At 38.7% G+C, this 17822-nt stretch overlaps 1 protein-coding gene across 2 annotated transcripts in view; it reads left to right on the top strand.

Moving 5' to 3' along the window:
* The window catches only part of RANBP3L (RAN binding protein 3 like), a 36686-nt gene extending 19570 nt beyond the window's left edge, over positions 1-17116 (top strand). The window contains exons 2-14 of one of the 2 annotated variants that reach the window (XM_072416600.1): positions 3-61; positions 503-539; positions 1626-1703; positions 2200-2274; positions 3223-3294; positions 4474-4580; positions 4881-4972; positions 6013-6097; positions 7092-7191; positions 11805-11929; positions 12852-12972; positions 14972-15114; positions 16864-17116. In XM_072416600.1, the coding sequence (XP_072272701.1) occupies positions 3-61; positions 503-539; positions 1626-1703; positions 2200-2274; positions 3223-3294; positions 4474-4580; positions 4881-4972; positions 6013-6097; positions 7092-7191; positions 11805-11929; positions 12852-12972; positions 14972-15114; positions 16864-17079 (1310 nt within the window). In that variant the 3' untranslated portion in view covers positions 17080-17116. Of the gene's footprint in view, positions 1-2; positions 62-502; positions 540-1625; positions 1704-2199; positions 2275-3222; positions 3295-4473; positions 4581-4877; positions 4973-6012; positions 6098-7091; positions 7192-11804; positions 11930-12851; positions 12973-14971; positions 15115-16863 lie in introns of both variants that reach the window. The other variant, XM_072416599.1, reaches the window with a different exon arrangement.
* The last annotated feature ends 706 nt before the right edge of the window (positions 17117-17822 follow it).

Below are 17822 nucleotides of genomic sequence, written 5' to 3'. Positions count from 1 at the left end.
AGATAAATTATTGCTTGCTCAAGCAGCATTTATACATGACGGGAAGGAGCGCCCATTCAAGGTAACGTCTTAACATTAACATTTGTAGAAATAAGTTACTGGCTGGGATTAAAATGAATCTGAATTTAGCAGAATTTAGTTAGACTTGTACCTTTGCAATCAACAACACATCTCTTGTTTCATGCAGACGGGAGAATTCAAACTTTAAGGGCCGGGGGAGGGGAGAGCCTTTGCAAAGAGACCACTGCTTACCTACAGAGAACAAGGGGCCCACTCCTTTAACATGCTTGTGGGACACAGACCTAATTTAGTTTTAACACCCCTAATGTCTAATGTCCTATACCCAAGAGGGAAGTTTTTGGTTAAGGTCTCCTTTTAAAAACTAAATGCTGCAGGGTTTTTAGTAACTTGCGATTTAAATGTTCATAGTTCAGAGTCAGCATAGATCTCTATCAGATGATAGAAAATTCTCATTCTGTATATATTTCTCCTTTACTTGCAGAGACACGCAGGAGATCTTGTACTGAAGACTGATCATGGTGAGTCATAATTTGATGATTTCATACACATTCCTCAAAAATGCAGTTTTGAATTAAAATGCAGACTGTGGATTTGTCCAAAAGCCCAGTGATGTTTCAATTTAATCCGAACAAAAGGTGTGCAGTCTTAGTGTTCATAGCCATATCCTGAGCAGAAATGCATGTCCTCTGCCAGCATTCTGGAGTAAGACTCCTGCAGAGAGACCACTGCCTCCACACACCAAGGTTCCCGGTGTCTGTTTGCCATTTGGAGCCATCAGGATGATGGAATTTGATCACTAATGTAGTTTTTGTTGCATGTTAGTTAAGATGGCATGATAGGTCTGTTTTCCTTTTAGTTTTTTTCAGTTTAAACTACTGTTTATTTTTACATTTTTTTATTGTTTCATTTACTTCTCTCGAGTTTTTCTTAAATATAATATAAATAGCCCAATTTATCATAAGTTCCTGGAGCCCCTGAATAACTTAGCCCTCCCCTGTCCCTGTTTACAGGCAATGTGCTCCCATTCTAGCTTGTACCAGTTGCTTCCTGTACCTCTCTTTTTCTGTTCCTTTTTGTGCTGAATAATATTCTATTCGGCTTATTACAGCAATTGTGCCACTGTAATTTATAGCAAACAGGTTTCCTTTACAGAAGCATTGTCAGAAGTCTATATGTCCCCGATCTCCTGGACTTCTAAAGTGCACCTGAGTCCTGAACAAGTTTTAGCTCTTTAATGCACTTTATGTGATGACAATCAGGTCTGATGATTGTCTGCTAAGGCACCAAGTTCTGTATCTAGGTGGGAGTAATGCGTTTTATTCTCCATACCTGGATATCGGGACATACCAGGAATTTGTACAACATTTGTAGGGTTTCCTAAAAAGAATTTTTTTAAAAGAATTTATTTATGTTCTGTTTAGTATTAAATCATACAAACTTAAAGCAACCATGTGCAATAACCATACTGGGCAAAATGACTGTTTGCTTACATGGTGTCTTGAAATGCAATGAGCCATATAGTGACACTTTTTATTATTACACAGTATATGGCGCCATCATATTACGCAGTGCTGTACAAAGTCATATATTTCTGTTTCTTGCAGGACTCATTGCATATGAAGAGAAAAGACTGAGATCATCTTCATTTACATTCAGGCCATCCAACTCTGCTAGTGAAACTGGTAGGAAATGTGTTTTTTATCAATGTATTTGAGCCCAATTAAAGGCAATACATCCAACAAAACAAATTCTTATGACAGTCACTGTTTTATGGTATTTTGTCGAAATCATTTTCTTTGCTACCATAGAAATGTGTATATTTACACCGAACGGTCAATGCATTGCCTTTTGTTTTGCACACACCTTGGGGAAAATGTATACTTGTATAAAAGGGTATATTTTAGAATAAAGCAAAACAAAACTTTTTTAGAATTGCATAAAATAGGGTAACAATCTGTTAATTATTTTTGATTTCCATCACATTCAGGCCCAGTGAAAATGATAACAATGACATAATGAGGGTTAGTTGCCAATAAAAGCAAGCCATGAGCTCAACCCTTCTTTATTCTATTCAAAACTAGAATAGAAATGTTTTGTCTTTGGAAAAACTTTGAACAAGCCCCTATATGTTTCTTAGATCCTGCTACCGCTCTAATATGTATTTCTATTGTCTTGCAGGCCCCAATGTCTTGGAGAAAAGAGTGCGTTCCTCTTCCTTCAGCCTTCTCACCTCATTTCCTCCACACCAGCCAGGTAATAACACTTGTTTGGGCTCTTCCATGGGTCAGGTATTCAAAGACAATATAGAGATGGAATTCTATTCACCTGTCACCACTCTCTACTTATCTTTTCACCTTATCAGCGGAGAGGACAAATGTCAGATAATTACAACATTTGTCTGTTCTTTAACTGAAGATAATGAGAGCAAACATGGTGCAGGCTGGTTTGGTGTCAGTACCAGAAAATAATTCCCCTTTATAATTCATTATTGTTGTACCTTAGAGCAGGAGTTGATGTGTGCACATCCATGTAAACAACCACTATATCTCTGATAATAGTTTTTCCTGGAAAAAACGCTGTACACATCAACAAATTAATTAAGCTATTACACGCGCCCGATGATTCTCATCCAATAATTGACTCGGGGCTGATATCAGACAAGAATCTGCCGCGTGTACAGCGATCGTCGTTCCGATAACTGTCCTGGCAGATCCACGGAGGACAAAGTGAAGAGGCGACGACAATTATTGCCCGTGTGTACACAGCCTTAGTCTGAGCGTGCAAACTCGGCTACCTTCACTAAAAGGCTATTGTAAATCGGTGAGGAATGCTTCCCAACAACCAGCCACTCAATGGAGCACTCCTTACTTTTTTTACTAGGACAGGCAGACCTGTGTTACAGTAAATGGCAGGGAGCACTATGCTCAATTACGCCTGTCAGCAATCGGGAAGATGGGTTTAGTTTGTCGCACCCAATGAAGACATTTCCATTTTAAAAGGCACACACCTTTTCAATAAATTTACATTTAAATTCACGTGCATAGATTTCACACAGTGTATGGCCACCTTTAGACATCAATGCCTGTGGGATATGGTGGCTATTATTTTTCAAAAGCATTTTATAAAACAGTAAACATTTCCTAATTTTGTAAGGTAATTAAAGGTTTGGAGTAACATTTCTCTCTATATATTACCTTACAGCACTGAAAAACAATGTGTTCATGCCTTCCACGCTTGTGCAGGAGGGAACACAAAGGAACAATATAGACTCAGGTAAGTGCACGCAAAAAATTTAAATAAAGGTCAAATTTTTTTTTTTAGACCTCTCAAGGAATCCAAACAAAATTGACCGTTCAAACAAAAACAGTTCAAGTGTAAAAAATGAATGCCTTGACCATGTACCCTTTCCACTACGCACGTTCTAAAATATTTTTTTAATTTTTGGACAAAAGTCTTTCTTAAAATATCAGTGGGTAACCATAGTCCCAACAACATGTCATTACAGTTAGAACAGCACAGTAGTAGGTTATACTTGATGTGTTTTGCAAAAAATTGCATCTTCAGAAGTAATAAATAATTGGCATTAAGGAAAGACTTGTTGCTAAAAAAACAGCCAGTAAGCAGAAAATTGTCTGCCACCCTCAAAAAAGTATGAGGCAGGATTGGCTAGGGTGGGATGATATTGCCATATGGTAGATATCTCCATGTATAAGGTAAGTATCACAATATGCAACCATAAGGTAGATCCAGCAACACCAGTGATGTGTCATACTTGTGCATACAAGGTTTAGTGTGTACTCCCTGTTTTTGTCTTAACTTCTAAGCGAGACATTGGGCAGAGGATTACTAACAAGATCACTCATCCAATGTTATGGCGTTACTGTGTCATTAGCCGTATCTTTCTTATCAAAGCTGTGAAGGAGTGACCCCATATATGCAGGCGTATGTTGACTGGTTCATAGGACGTGGCTGTCCTTGCTTTTCAGATTCTACTATCAATATCCATAAAATTCAATAAAAACAAGTGTGTGTATATAAATGGTTATCACAAAAAAGCAGCTAAATTTGGCAGGTCTGCTAATTTACAGACCTTGTGTAGCTTGGCAGTGCCCAAAGCCTGGCAGATATTTCTACAGGAACAATGGGCAGGAAGAGATAAGCATATCCTTCTATGACGAGCTTGGCATACCAAGACCTGTTATGGTTTTTGTGTGCTGCTTTGATCCTTTCTTTTGCTCTACAAAATATAGAATACAGGGCTCACACATCTTCCATCAAGTTTACTTTTGCTACCTAGAAAATAAGAAACGGCCAAATCATTACAAACAATGCTTGAAATCAAAGCACTGCTTCTTATGTTGGGACAATATTCCATCAATTTTGCATGTAGGCTAGTCATTGTTGTTTTCTGCTTTTAATAAAATCGTCTTATCAATCTATCTTATTTTGCAGGGGAGAAGTTGCATACTTGGACGGTTATAAAACCAGCGACATTACAGCCTCCACAAGTAAATGTATCTCCAGGCAATGTGAATGTGCAGAACAAGACAGAAGTGAAGGTAAATTCTATATCTCTAATTGAATAGGTATTGGCAGTGCTTGATGTGATATAAAGTAAGGAACAGTGGAAATTTTGCTGTAATGACTAGAAAAACCCGAATGCGATTTTTCAAGGTTGAAGGTTAATGACAAATAAAAGGCAAATTACCAAAAACTGATACTTATATTTTTGCTGCATACTAATGGTAATAGCAGCCAAAGTGTGCCATCACTAATTCAATATTTTATTAAATTTTCATTTCATTACTATCATTTTTTATTTTTTATTTATTTACATTACCATTTTTTGTTCATAGCAGATTCAGGAAGGAAAAAGCAACATTCTGGTGAATAATGCCGGACAGCCTAAGTCAGCCCATGGATCTGCCTGCATACTGGGAATGGAAACAAGGTGAGCAAACAATATATTGACTTTGCAATATAACTAATGCTGTGTAAGGATCTCTAGCAGGCAGAGCATGTTATCATTGATTCTCTCAATCCTGCTTATTTTCAAAGCTGATCCATATTCAGTTCTAAAATGCATGAATAGTTTCTAGTATCAGGAAACAGTGCTGCCTGTGTGGATTTAAGTTCTGCTATAAAAACACATTGTTGTCACTGTTAACTTAGTTCTTCAACATTTTTTTATAGTCAGTAGGGAAGGCAAAGTAAAATGTCAGTGGGCCAAAAATCCATTCAACCTAATAAATGTGCCTTTGTTATAGTCTCTAGGACAGGTGAAGGGGTTATTGAGGATGAATCTCCTCAATAAGGACATAATATTGTAATAAACCTAACGGGTTGTAAAACCACCCCCTTTGTCACACTTTAATCAAAAAAAGTTTTGCTTAAAACTTGGCTTTTATGAATTCCATTCCAGGTTTGCTGGATCACCCATCTTCACGAATGAGTGTATTCTCTCCAGCCTTAGTTAGCTTTAATAAACCAGACCCTTTGTGCTTATCATGGCCTGGTAAAATTACAAATATACAATAAGCTTAACAGACTCCTATTTTGAACCTCCTTTTCGTTTTGGTGATCAGACAGGATTTTAAGCATAGACTTCAGGGTTGTCATTTTGATACTGGCTTCACTATTATGTAAGTCCGTGTTCTGGAACAAGCTTGCACCATTGATGTTCAGACTGCATGCTTATTCTGTGACTGTAGGATGTAAAGTCAACATAAGGATTGTAAGCTTTTATGGACACGATCCTCTTCTTCGATTAGGATTAGGATGACTGCTGTGAAGCAAGCAACAATACCAGCTCCTGTATTCAGATCCTTAAAGGTCTATTTCAAAGATGGCCTGTAATGTTTGTATATCAGTGAGAAAGAGCAGGACTTTTGCTGTTGGGCCATTTATTATATAATGTGATTTGTTTCCTTTCTTTTTGTTTCTTGTGTTCCTTTGCATGTTGATGACTTTTGACAATCTTGTTGTTTCCAGGTCAAGAATGCAGCCTTTTGATCCGATGTCACATAAGTATACAGCAGGTTTTGTGTTTGGTGAGAACATGGAAAAGAGAGTCATGGTAAGTTGCTGGCATTCAATTCTGTAACCTTTATTTCTTTAGTAGTTGATTAGACTAGTATTCCTTCCTACTTTGGGTGTCACAGCTGATTGAACCTCCTACCCTCTGAATTCATAGTGAAAATTGCTGTAATGCAGTGTGTAAGGACATTGTGCCTATGATGCAGATATTTCGTATGCATCTTTGTCCTATATACTTTATTTACTTATTACCTAGTTGCTATTAGAATTCAACCTGTTCATTTTTCGGTTTAGTTGGGCTTAATTCTGTAGGCTTTATAGAGTGATGGCACCCCAAGTATATGGGATCCTTTACTCATTCAGATACCCCTGAGCGTGCAGGAATCTCCCACCAGGTCTGCATTGGAGAGTTGCCATTATGATTCATTGCTCAGTCTGCTAATTTCCTTGGTTCTACTTTATAAGTGTCTTGTAAACATTATTTATATGCCAGAGAAAAGTCAACTGGCCTGAGCCACACATTAAAAGTATATTAATATAAAAAAATAAAGCAATCTACAAAGGCTACTAGTTTATTGCCTTTCATTTCCCAGTCATCGCACTGTATGTGGGTAAGGGGGAGGCCAATGATTCAGGCAAAAAACTTTTGTTGTGGATGTTTTAGTTGAGTTTGGGTCCTCTTATTTGTTTGAATGTTAGTGATGTTGTGTACGGTCAATTATGTGACACCCAAGTCCAGTGACCCTTGTTGTCCTGTGGGTTAGGATAACCATATTCTCCTATATGGATGCTGGGTGTTTGCAGAAACAAGCTCCCATAGAACTCCTGTTAAAGAACTATAGAATTTTTAAACATAACAAAACTTTTATTGTTTGCCTTAAGATTCTGCTCTTTAAAAAAGGATCTCACCGTGCACTGACAAAAATACCCCTAAACATGCTTCTGCTATTAGTAGAAGAAACTGTGAATGATCTAGAAATTGCATAGATTTATAAATAGCAAAGTGTAAAATAAACTATCCATTTTATTTTCAGAGTCCCAAGAGGCCAACACCATCTCAGACCAGCGTACCACTGTGCAGGAGGGAATCCACTTCAGCTAGATTATCATATAACAGGAACTGGCCTTATCAGAGTAAGATGTACATTCTGTATATTAGTATTCTGTAACATAAGGGTAAAAGGATCTACATATCCTTAAATGTTAGAGGAAGTAAACTTAAGTCCCTCAAAATGAAAAAAAATACACTTACCTTCAATCACACAGAGCTGTTGATCAGTCTGGAGTTTTGTCTTCCATTGGGTCCCACTTCGTCGGAAGGAAGAACATCCCTGTTTCTTCTTCCTACATCACCTGACCCAGGCGCGAGATTGGGTGGCGTAGATGTGAAATAAACTTGCTGATCTCACTGCACATCCGTTAGACCGGCATTTTTTTTCCCTTTTGATGAAAGCCTTCCTATGCATGCCTGAGGTGCTCGGGCATGCATAGAAGGAGCACCCATGAGCCTCCTGGGATGCATGATGTAGGTATAGTTCAAACTTTAATGTAAAGTAAAAATTTACGCTTTACATGTACGCTTTAAATGATGTCCTAGTTAAGCCAACCCATGTAGGAAAATATATAGAAAGTATAAAGAGAAAGTTGTTTTTGTTTTTTTTTGTTTTTTTTTTTGGCACATAAACTTGTATTATAATAGATTACATTATACATCATATATATCATAATAGTCTGTATGACATACAGGTAAAGAGCTTAGAAAGGTTGATCCCAAGTTATTATCACCGGGATGCAGAAACCTTTTCGCTAGTCAGATTTCCCTGATTAGATAAATATTAGAATCGCTAGTAACGCTTCTTCAGGGGATCTTGTGAGGAACGTTCTGAACTGTGCAGATAAGTAATACAGTTGTACAATCAGTTGCTGTAACAACAGCAGTACACGAGAGTCTCTTACAATGATAGTAGTATAGGTGAAGCAAAATTTCCCGTTCCCAAGCTCTCTAGATCCCATGGGATCTAGGCACAGATTTTTTTTATTTAATCGAATCTCGCTAATTGTGATCCACTAAATCAAAACCTGGTGCCCAGTAAACATCCACTGGGGTACTGTTGTAATCCCTCCTCAAAAGAGGAAGGGCCACCCAGCCAAAGCCGAGTGATCTTGGTCAGACAGGCTAGTAGGCAAACACAGGTTCCGTTCTCTGTGGGTTTGTTTAGGCCTTCCCACCAGGTACTACCGGTAGGCTGGGAACTCTCCAAGAGAGATTCCCAGTAAAGGAGAGCGCACGACCATAAGGCCAGAGCACTTCCCAGACTTCAGGGCCGGCCCATAAAGGAACAGCACCCTCTATCGACAGTGGCACACAACACCACACCAGTGACATACAGAAAAAAAGTGCTAAGTGCATAACACACTGGGCAGGATGTAAAAAACTAACTGCAGATAATGCAGAATGACGACTGTGCTAAATCAGCATAAAAGTGATGTGCCTGTGTACCAGACTCCAAAGTGATTTAAGGTAGTCCTGGATCACCACTCCAGGGGGATGACACCTAGTGAGGTTCAACAGACCGAAGCCTTCCTCTCCCCTAACCAGTGGGATGGACTGCCGTCCGGGAGCTCCTTCCCAGGGCAGACCCCATGCCTCTCTCCGGCCTGGACCATACTTGAGGAATTGGCATAGGACAGTCCCTTACAGAGCATCACCATCTAACTGTCCTTCCTGACAGACGTACTAACCCACTGCATCCTCCCTTGCTAGGAATACAGTGCCTTCCTCTCCTGAACACTGGAAGAGTTATGTACTACACTTAGCCAAAAGGCTGAGAAGCGATGTAACAGTTCCATTATAATATACACGAGGTAAGTACATGAGAACATTATAATATACACAAGGTAAGTACATGAGTCTCTTAAAATGATAATAGTAGAATAAACAGCACAGGATCTGGCAGATAGTATTTCCAAAAAACAATTTTGTCTACAAGATTATCTACACACATTTGTAGAGGTGGGAGATTAAAAGCCACACTTTTACTCATGCAAGAATGAAATAAAAGGTTTATTCATTAATGTTACATCACCCCAGGGGTTAACTGCCAACAGCTATTAGACTGCAATGGGAGATGCTCAGCTATGGGGGGTGAATGTCCCTGCCATGCCCAGATTTGAGGGATGGGTGAATATCATTGTAATCTGTCTCTTGCTGATATCTGCATGTTGCTGGGATTTACCGTCTTTGTAGGTGTGGAACACAGGCAAGAACATGTACTTGTACTTGGTGTCTTGGCTGGGATTTGAACCCATGAATCCAATGATCACAGACAGCAGAAATATCATGTGACATTAAAGTGCAGGGGGTCAGCTTTCAGAACGTTTATAATATATAAAATTGTACAACATGCTATGCTAAAAAAAAAACTGGGCAGCTCTATGGGGACTCATGGTCTGCAGTGGAAGGTGAGTTAGGTTGTAATGTACACTTACCTCACATCCTACCTCCTACCTATGTGGCTTGTGTACCCTACACCTACCTGCTTTTGCAGCCAGGCAATGTATTGGGAAGGCTATGCTTACCTACTGGCTGAACCTCTTCCCACCTCCCTCCTATGCTGTGTATTCATCGTCGTTCTATGCTGTGGTGTTGTTTATTGCTTTGTGTACTTTCCTTCTACGCTGTGTATGCTGTGTGTGTGTTGTGTATACCCTCCTTCCCTGCTCGTATTCTGTATGTAACACCTCATTAGCCAAGCCTTCCTAGAGACAAGGCTGCTGTGTGCCACCCAGCCTACTTGCTTGGGGGATTGTGTACACCTCATTGTCCAGCTGACTTTTAAGCTTCTAGGATGGAGGCAAGCCACCCAAGAGGCCTCTCATTGGATGGCTATACCAAAGCGTGACCTTTACCATCCAATTGCCTGTCTGGGTTACCTCCCAAACTCCCCTCCATTCCATGCAGTGGAAGGTGAGATAGGTTGTAATGTACACTTACCTCACATCCTACCTCCCACCATGTGGCTTGTGTGCATTACATACCTACCTGCTTTGCAGCCAGGCAATGTATTGGGAAGGCCATGCTTACCTACTCGCTGAACTCACCTCCCGCCTTCTATGCTGTGTATGTTGTTTGTGCCTCTCGCCTTCTATGCTGTGTATGTTTGTCTGTTGTCTGTTGTCTCTCTGCCCTCCCTTTCCCTTCCTTGTGTGCTGTGTATGCATGAGTGTGTGTGACACCTCATTACCATACCATACCATGCTGGAGCATGGCTACCAACCCATGGATTGTGTGCACCCCACATCAGCTTCCAGGATGGAGGCAAGCCAGCCAGGGGCCTCTCATCTCACTGGATGGCTATGCCAAAGCTTGACCTCCTCATCCAATTGCTGTCTGGGTTACCTTCCAAGATTCCCCTAACTGATCTGTTCTTCTATCCCTCAATAGGCTGTGAGCTCCCTTCACTGAACTCAGTTCTTGCCCAAACATTAGTGTTTTCCAACTGTATTTATACCATGATAGATTCCAACAACATCAAATCATGGAGAGTAACATTTTTTTTTTCCATCAGATATATCTTCTTTAGTCACTAAAATGTCACTTATTCTTCATCCTGATCTGTTTTCACCAAGAAAAGAAAAAAAAATCATTAATAAAGGGAAGAACTCTGATTATATTAAACATTACCCATAAGCACTTGCAATATGCAAATTTTTTTCAACAGTGAGCAATGTGATTGGTTGAATGAAAAGCACAGGATCAGGCAGATTGTTTTTCCCAAATCCAATTTTGAAAGATCATCTATGTATATTTATAGAGGTGGGAGATTAAAAACGACACTTTTACTAATGCAATGATGAAATAAAAGGTTTATTCATTAATGTTACTTCCCCCTAGGGATTAACTGCCAGCTGCTATTAGACTGCAATGGGGTCCTTAGGGGCTGTCCAAGCTGTAGAAGGTGTCCTTGCAATGCCTGCAGGAGCCTTGGGGGTCCTCAAGGGGATGTCTCAGCTGCCTGTAAAGAATATGCTACTTCCTGTCCCAGATCCCATGGCCAGACAGCCTGAAAATTAGAAATTTTGCTTCAGCTATACCACTATCAATGTAAGAGACTCTCATGTACTTACCTTGTTTATAATATAATGTACCTGATAATTGTACAATTGTATACTGTGTACAGCCCTTTTGTTAAAGGTGAAAAGACGCGTTTGCAGCGACATCGGCAAGTTTTTTCCCCCAACTATGTCACCCGATACCATGCCTAGGTTGGGTGAAGTTGTAAGGAGAACCTGAAGAAGAGGAGAAAATGGCAGCGCCTGGAGCTCCAGTCCGAAGACGGATACCATGACGACGCGGGACCTGATGGAGGAAACCTCCGGACCAATCGAATGCGCTGTGGTATTTGAAGGTAAGTGGATTTTTTTTTTTTTTTTTTTTTTTTTTTTTTTTGTTTTGGCCGTTTTTGAGTTTAGTTCCTCTATATGTTCTGCTTTAATCTAAACAATAATTATCACCAAATGTTTTGTTACATTTCGGAGCTCCATGTATTCTATAAAGATGGCCAATTATGACCGCTATGCTTCCAGGACTGGTAGCTTTTATTGCTGATTGCAAGAAAAGCTTTTAATTGCTCTGCCCCTACATTCACACCATTCAGCAGTCAGCCTTTACTACCACCTGTAATAGTCTTTCCCTATGAGTAAAAACACCCGATGTTCTTCTGAGGCAATTGGTTCCTTTTTTCCAGAGCACAGACTGCATACAAGCCTTGTAGAGTCAGCTGCAGCATACTCCTCCAGGCCAAGAATAAAGTATGAACTGGACCAAGTGGAGGTTGTCACTGGAGAAGAGTCGGAGCGCAATGTGCTACAGGTGGGTGAGTTTATGGAACAAGCAGCTCTGCATTCTTTTGCTTGCTTTTTACCAACTACTTAGTGTTTCAGCCTTACACCAATGTATAACATTTTACAAAAACATTTTTTTTTTGCTTCTTTGCATTACCCATCTCTCTAGCCCTAACTTCCTCTGTTACCCCAACAATAAGCTCATGTTCAGACTACCAGTATACTACTGCAGCATTTACCACCTCCAGGTGCCTACTGTTAAACGCTAGGAGCTGTAACATTTTTTTTTTCTTTGCTGCAAAAACATACTTGCTAGCATTTAAAAACACATTTGCAAATAACCCAGATTTAGAGAGGAACTGAATCTAAAAGTCTCCCAAAAACAAACAAAATTCCCTTACCTTTAATCCCGCAGCGCAGTCTTCATGTTGGCGGTCTGAACGCCGACATTTTCACCTCTTCTTACTGTTTCTTCTTCCAACGTCACCCGACCCATGCACAAAATTGGGTGACTTAGATGGGGGAAAAACCTTCCGATCTCATTGTGTATTTTATGTAAAATTATAATTGTGAGTTTAGGTTCTCTTTAAGTCTTTGATAGTGGCAGGAGAGGCAAACTACCCCCGAATCCTGAATGTAGTGTTAAAAAAAAATATACCTCGCAATGCTGCCACATCCAATCCAGTTATTTATGTTTTTTTTAAGAGGTAAAACATTTTTAAAACCTAGACTAAACTAATATTAACAATATATTAACATTAATAATAAACAAATATTAACTTTCCCTAGCACTCCAACAGCTAATTCTGCAACACCGACATGAACCTTCCTGTAACCCTAATTCAAACTGTCCTGTGATCCAAACACTCTCACTTCATGTCTGATTGTTTATTCTTTTTCTGTGTTTTAATATAAAGTGTTGGGTTTTTTTTTTTTGTTTTTTTAAATAGATCTGTTGCAAGCTTTTTGTTTTTACCAAAGAAAATCAAGTATGGACAGAAAGAGGCCGGGGCTACCTCAGGCTCAATGACACAACCGTCAGTAATAATGGACCACTCCGATCTCGTATAGGTAAGGTGAAAGTTTAAAGTGAGATTGGGGCTGAAACTTACCAGTCCAACATTGACATAGCTGGAGTGTGTAGTAGGCTGTCTGATTCGTGTAATTCTTCATCAACTACTATTAGGTGAGGGAGACGACCTTTTCAACAGGTCAAAAGAGGGAATAAGCCCAGAGATGGGAAGTGAAGGTTCTGTAGGATAAATGAGCAGGGACAGTAGGAGCTCTATATGTCTTCAGAAAAGAAATGAAAAGTGGGGGACAAGAATGAAACTTTAGGTTTATGAGTCAGGTTCCAAATATCAATATATCCATATGATCAAGATCCCTGGGATGTGATCTCAATCTAACAGGGAGGACCTTGGTCTTTTTTTTTTTTTTTTTTTTTTTGATGGACTACACAACCTTTTTTGTCCGATTTTTCTTTGTGTCTGCATCCACATTAAATTGATCATTACTTTCTGCCTTGGTGATTAGTAATTAAAAAATGAATCTTTCTAGTGGGAACACAGCTGAAGGAAGTACTAAACCATCTTTACGTTTTCAAAACGAAAAATGTTTGGCCTTCAGTTAGCCTATTACATTACAATATGTGTCTGTCTAATTTGTTTTCAGATTTATTTATTTTTATTCAGGTGTAGGGGTGTTTCATATTATGATTTAATTAGCAGTTGATGAGGACTTATGATATTGTTGCTATACACTTTCCAGCTGCAGCAGCCTATTGATTGATCAAAGATTACATTTAGACTGCTGTTAGACAGCAACAAAGTAGTTTAATGTCCATCTAGAATGCATGCCTTAAATTTAAGGGGTGAGATTTATTCTGCAGTGTTTGCAATGGGTAGCTAGATAGGTTTGAGACTTTGGAGCTCATGTGTGAGTTAATTTTTTGTTTTACCCATTGCATTAACTCACTGATTCCTATCCAGCAACTATTTCTTTCTCCAAGAAGACGTGTTGTCTGTATGGGACATGGCGCGAGAGAATCATATGGTTCTGCTTCTTATCGCTTCCTCTTTGTTTTCTTCATTCATAAAGCTCTGCAACACAGAAAATAGGGGAAAGTTTATTTTTATATTTGAAAACTGGAGCATTCTCAGCTTTCTCTTGCTCTAGCTGATACCAGGGGTCACCAGACTCCCTTGTTCTTGGTTCACTATCTCCATCTTCAGATTTCTTATCATGTTTGCACATTCCAGAGTTATACTCCCAACAGTTGGTGTGCTCCTAGAATTCATTAATAAGAAGAAAAATACTTGTACTAGACGGCTGGTAATGGTGTCAGACACGGCCTTGTTATCGGTAGAAATGGTCGGTTCTGCTGAATGCATTTTTCTGAACAATGCTGGGTGCAGTGTGTAGGGTTTCTTATCTGTTTCTTTGGGGACATTCTTCCCAATTATTCGAACAAGCCCTGAAGATAATAAAGTATGCAATGGGTTAAAATGCCTTAAAGTTGGACCTGTACAGATTATGGGACATTCCAGTTAACATGAAGGCTGAACCTGGATTCCCCACGTTTAAAATGTGCTGGTATACCGGAGTTTATCCTTTGTGAATGAATACCTGAGTCTAGGAGCAAGACTATACTTTACTTCTATTTGTACCCTATTACTAAAATCCTATTGTCTATTATCTTCCCTCCCTCCTCTTTTACACAATTCTGATTATGTTATAGTATGTTTTCCTTTCCCTGACTGTCCTGCAAAATAACAAGGGAAGGGGTAATCCCTTTGAAATATTTATTAAAAAAAAAAATGGAAAGGTGGAGAGAGAGATGAGAAAATGGATTAATGGTAAATTTATTAACCCCCCCCCCCCACACACACACACGTTTAACTTTATAGATAGTTTTTATATTTTATAGTTATTAAGCCCGCAGTTGAGAATTCAGTTTATTTAGTTCAGTTATTTTAATTTAGAGATTTTAGTATGGGTAACAGGTTCACTTTAGAGCGTTTTCTATACTTAAAGATCAAGCTGAATCATTCATTTTGTGTCATTTCAGTGATGCGCAATCATGGCAATCTGAAGTTGATTCTAAATAGCAAAATCTTCAATGAGATGAAGCTGGAGAGAGCAAACAGAAAGAGTCTGCGTATCACCGCCACTGATCTGACTGACAACAGTATTAAAATATTTCTTGTGCAGGTGAGTTCATCTGTATATTCCATATACCGGAACAGGAATCAGATATTTATATGTTTCTAATACAGCAAAATAAAACGCCTTGGTTTTGAAGCACATCATCGTACAGAGGAAGGCATACGTGGTATCTCCACAACAAAGACATACATTCGTTAAAATTTTGAAGTTGTTTAATTGCATCCAAAAAATACATCTTGGTTTTAATTTCACTCAATGGGGACCCACACAAAACCATTACTTTAGATGTTTTGTAGCTGATGGGAAAGTAGTAGGACATCTATACTGAAGGATATACAGGCTGCCATTACTAATATTTCCTTACATTTACTACAACCCTACATTTACTATAAAAGATCTGCTTTAACCCCCCTAGCGGTAATCCCGAGTGTGGGCTGGATTTCACTTGCAAAAAGCGGTAATCCTCTGAGTCACACTTGGGGTTGCTTTTAACTAAAAATACCCACTTAACCTTGTTCTGTCGCTGTCCCACAGCGTCCTGCTAATCCCTACAGGTCCTGGGCACAAATCCTGCTCCTTTGATCTCTAGCCGCGAACTGCAGAGACGAAATCTACAGTTTCCTGTTCACGTCTGTACATGCGTTGGTGCAGGCGGGAAATATTTTGGTATTGGATTCAATACAAAAATGCTGTACCGTGTCCAATAATAATAAAAAATATATATATATATATATATATATATATATATATGCTATTATACAGTTACATTACATGTTTAAATATTTTTTTTATTCTTTTTTTTTTTTTAACAGACTTTACTGTTTTCTTATTTAAAATTTATTAAATATCAGTGAGTTATGCCTAAGAATTTCAGCCTACAATAACCAAATACACTTCTATGCAAAAAAAATTGTACTGCTTTTTGCATGGAAATTTTTAGGGAATTGGATAGCTATGGAGGTTAAATCCTGCTGTGTCAGAATACAGTCACATTGGAGGAATGGTGGTAAATATCTGCAAATGCAGAGTTTCTTATTATTAACTTATATGTATAGAGCTGACATATTTCCTAGCCATTTACATGTTCATAGTCATGTCACCATCTGTCCTTCAAAAGGGCTCACAATCTAATGTCTCTGTGTCATTAATATTATACCGTATTTATATAGTGCCATCATATTACGCATTGCTGTACAATGTCCATAACTGTCCCTCAAAGGAGCTCACAATCTAATGTCCCTACTAGTCATATGTCATTAATGTAGTCTAAGGTTAATTGAGGGAAGCCATTTAACCTAACCATGTTTTTTGGCATGTGGGAGGAAACCAGAGTACCTGAAGGAAACCCACGCAGACATGGGGAGAACCTGAAAACTCCATGCAGATAATGACCTGGCTGGGATATGAACCTAGAACCTAGCGCTGCAAAGGCCGAAGTTCCTACCCCTGAGCCACCATGCTGCCCTGTCATTAACAGCCACACGTTTTTGGACTAGAGTACCCAGAGGAAACCCAGACAACATACAAACTGAAAATGAGCCCAGAACATACAAACTGGATAAAATTAATAAAATAAACCTGGTACCCTAGTGCTGCTAAGGCAAGAATGCTAGGCACTGACCTATGAGCCATGTTGCTTTCTGCACTATTGAGACTTAAAAGAAGGCTCAAACCTTTCTAATATTCCTCTTTTGCAGCAACATCTAGATATTCTTAGTCTTACTGATCTTGTTTTACCTGCAGCTATTTCTAATAGTTTTTATAGTTTTTGAAACTTGACGTGTTATTTTCCAGACATCTGTGAAGGATGCCAGCCGCCTTTATGCTGCAATCCATCACCGGCTCATAGCAATGAGAAACGTCCGGGCCCAGCATGAGCCAAGTATACCCAACACTGAGGAGGATAACCTCTCCCATTCACAGCTTATCAACAGTGACTCTGAGGATGAGGAAGATGATGATATGACGTTCTTTCCTAGCAAGATGTCAGGTATGATTAGCATTCGATGAATGGGTGGAACTTTGTGAACTGTAGTAGAAGACTGCTTATCAGGCCATGCATATTAACACCTGGTATAATCAACCTTTTCATTTGGAATTCTACAATCATGCATTATACCAGCAAGTCAAAGCAATGTATGTGTGTGAATAAAAAAAAATTGGAACTTGGTCAAAAAGTATTGTTCATCATATTGATGGCAATGATCGAGCTAACTTTGTATATACATTGCATTACATTTATCCTGTTTCACGTTTCATCTTTTTGTGGTCATGGTGGCTGAGATTTTTGAGGACTGTTTTATTTTTGTCACTAACTTGTAAAATATATCTAATCTATTGTGTATTTAAATTTTTCAAAATATATTTATATTTTATTAAAGGTTGTTTTATGGTAGTGTAATATTCAAATTTAGAAGATCTTTTTAACAGAGTTTGCTTGGCACATTTATAAACTGTTACTCTGTTTACATGTAAATTGAACATTTGTGTTAAGTTTTCTTTTCTGATTATGTGAGATCCCATTTTCAATCACTTGGAAAGGATTTGTGAAGACAAATTGCGAATCTTTCATGAACAATGAGCTGCTTATCTTAAAGGTGTTTTTGTTTTCCATAGTGATCAGTTAGGTTATAGCAGCTTTATTTTTTTTTTTGATACCCTAAGTTCTTCATTTTTAACCTTTTTTTTAATAAAATAAACTTACCTGCCCATTTACAATTTTTAAGTATACACTCCTCTTCTTTCTCTGTTGT

The sequence above is a fragment of the Pyxicephalus adspersus genome, chromosome 6 (assembly GCF_032062135.1).
Source record: "Pyxicephalus adspersus chromosome 6, UCB_Pads_2.0, whole genome shotgun sequence".
In the NCBI taxonomy this organism is placed as follows: Eukaryota; Metazoa; Chordata; class Amphibia; order Anura; family Pyxicephalidae; genus Pyxicephalus; species Pyxicephalus adspersus.
The sequence above is the reverse complement of the archived record's forward strand: the minus strand, read 5'-3'. Positions and strand labels throughout refer to the sequence as shown.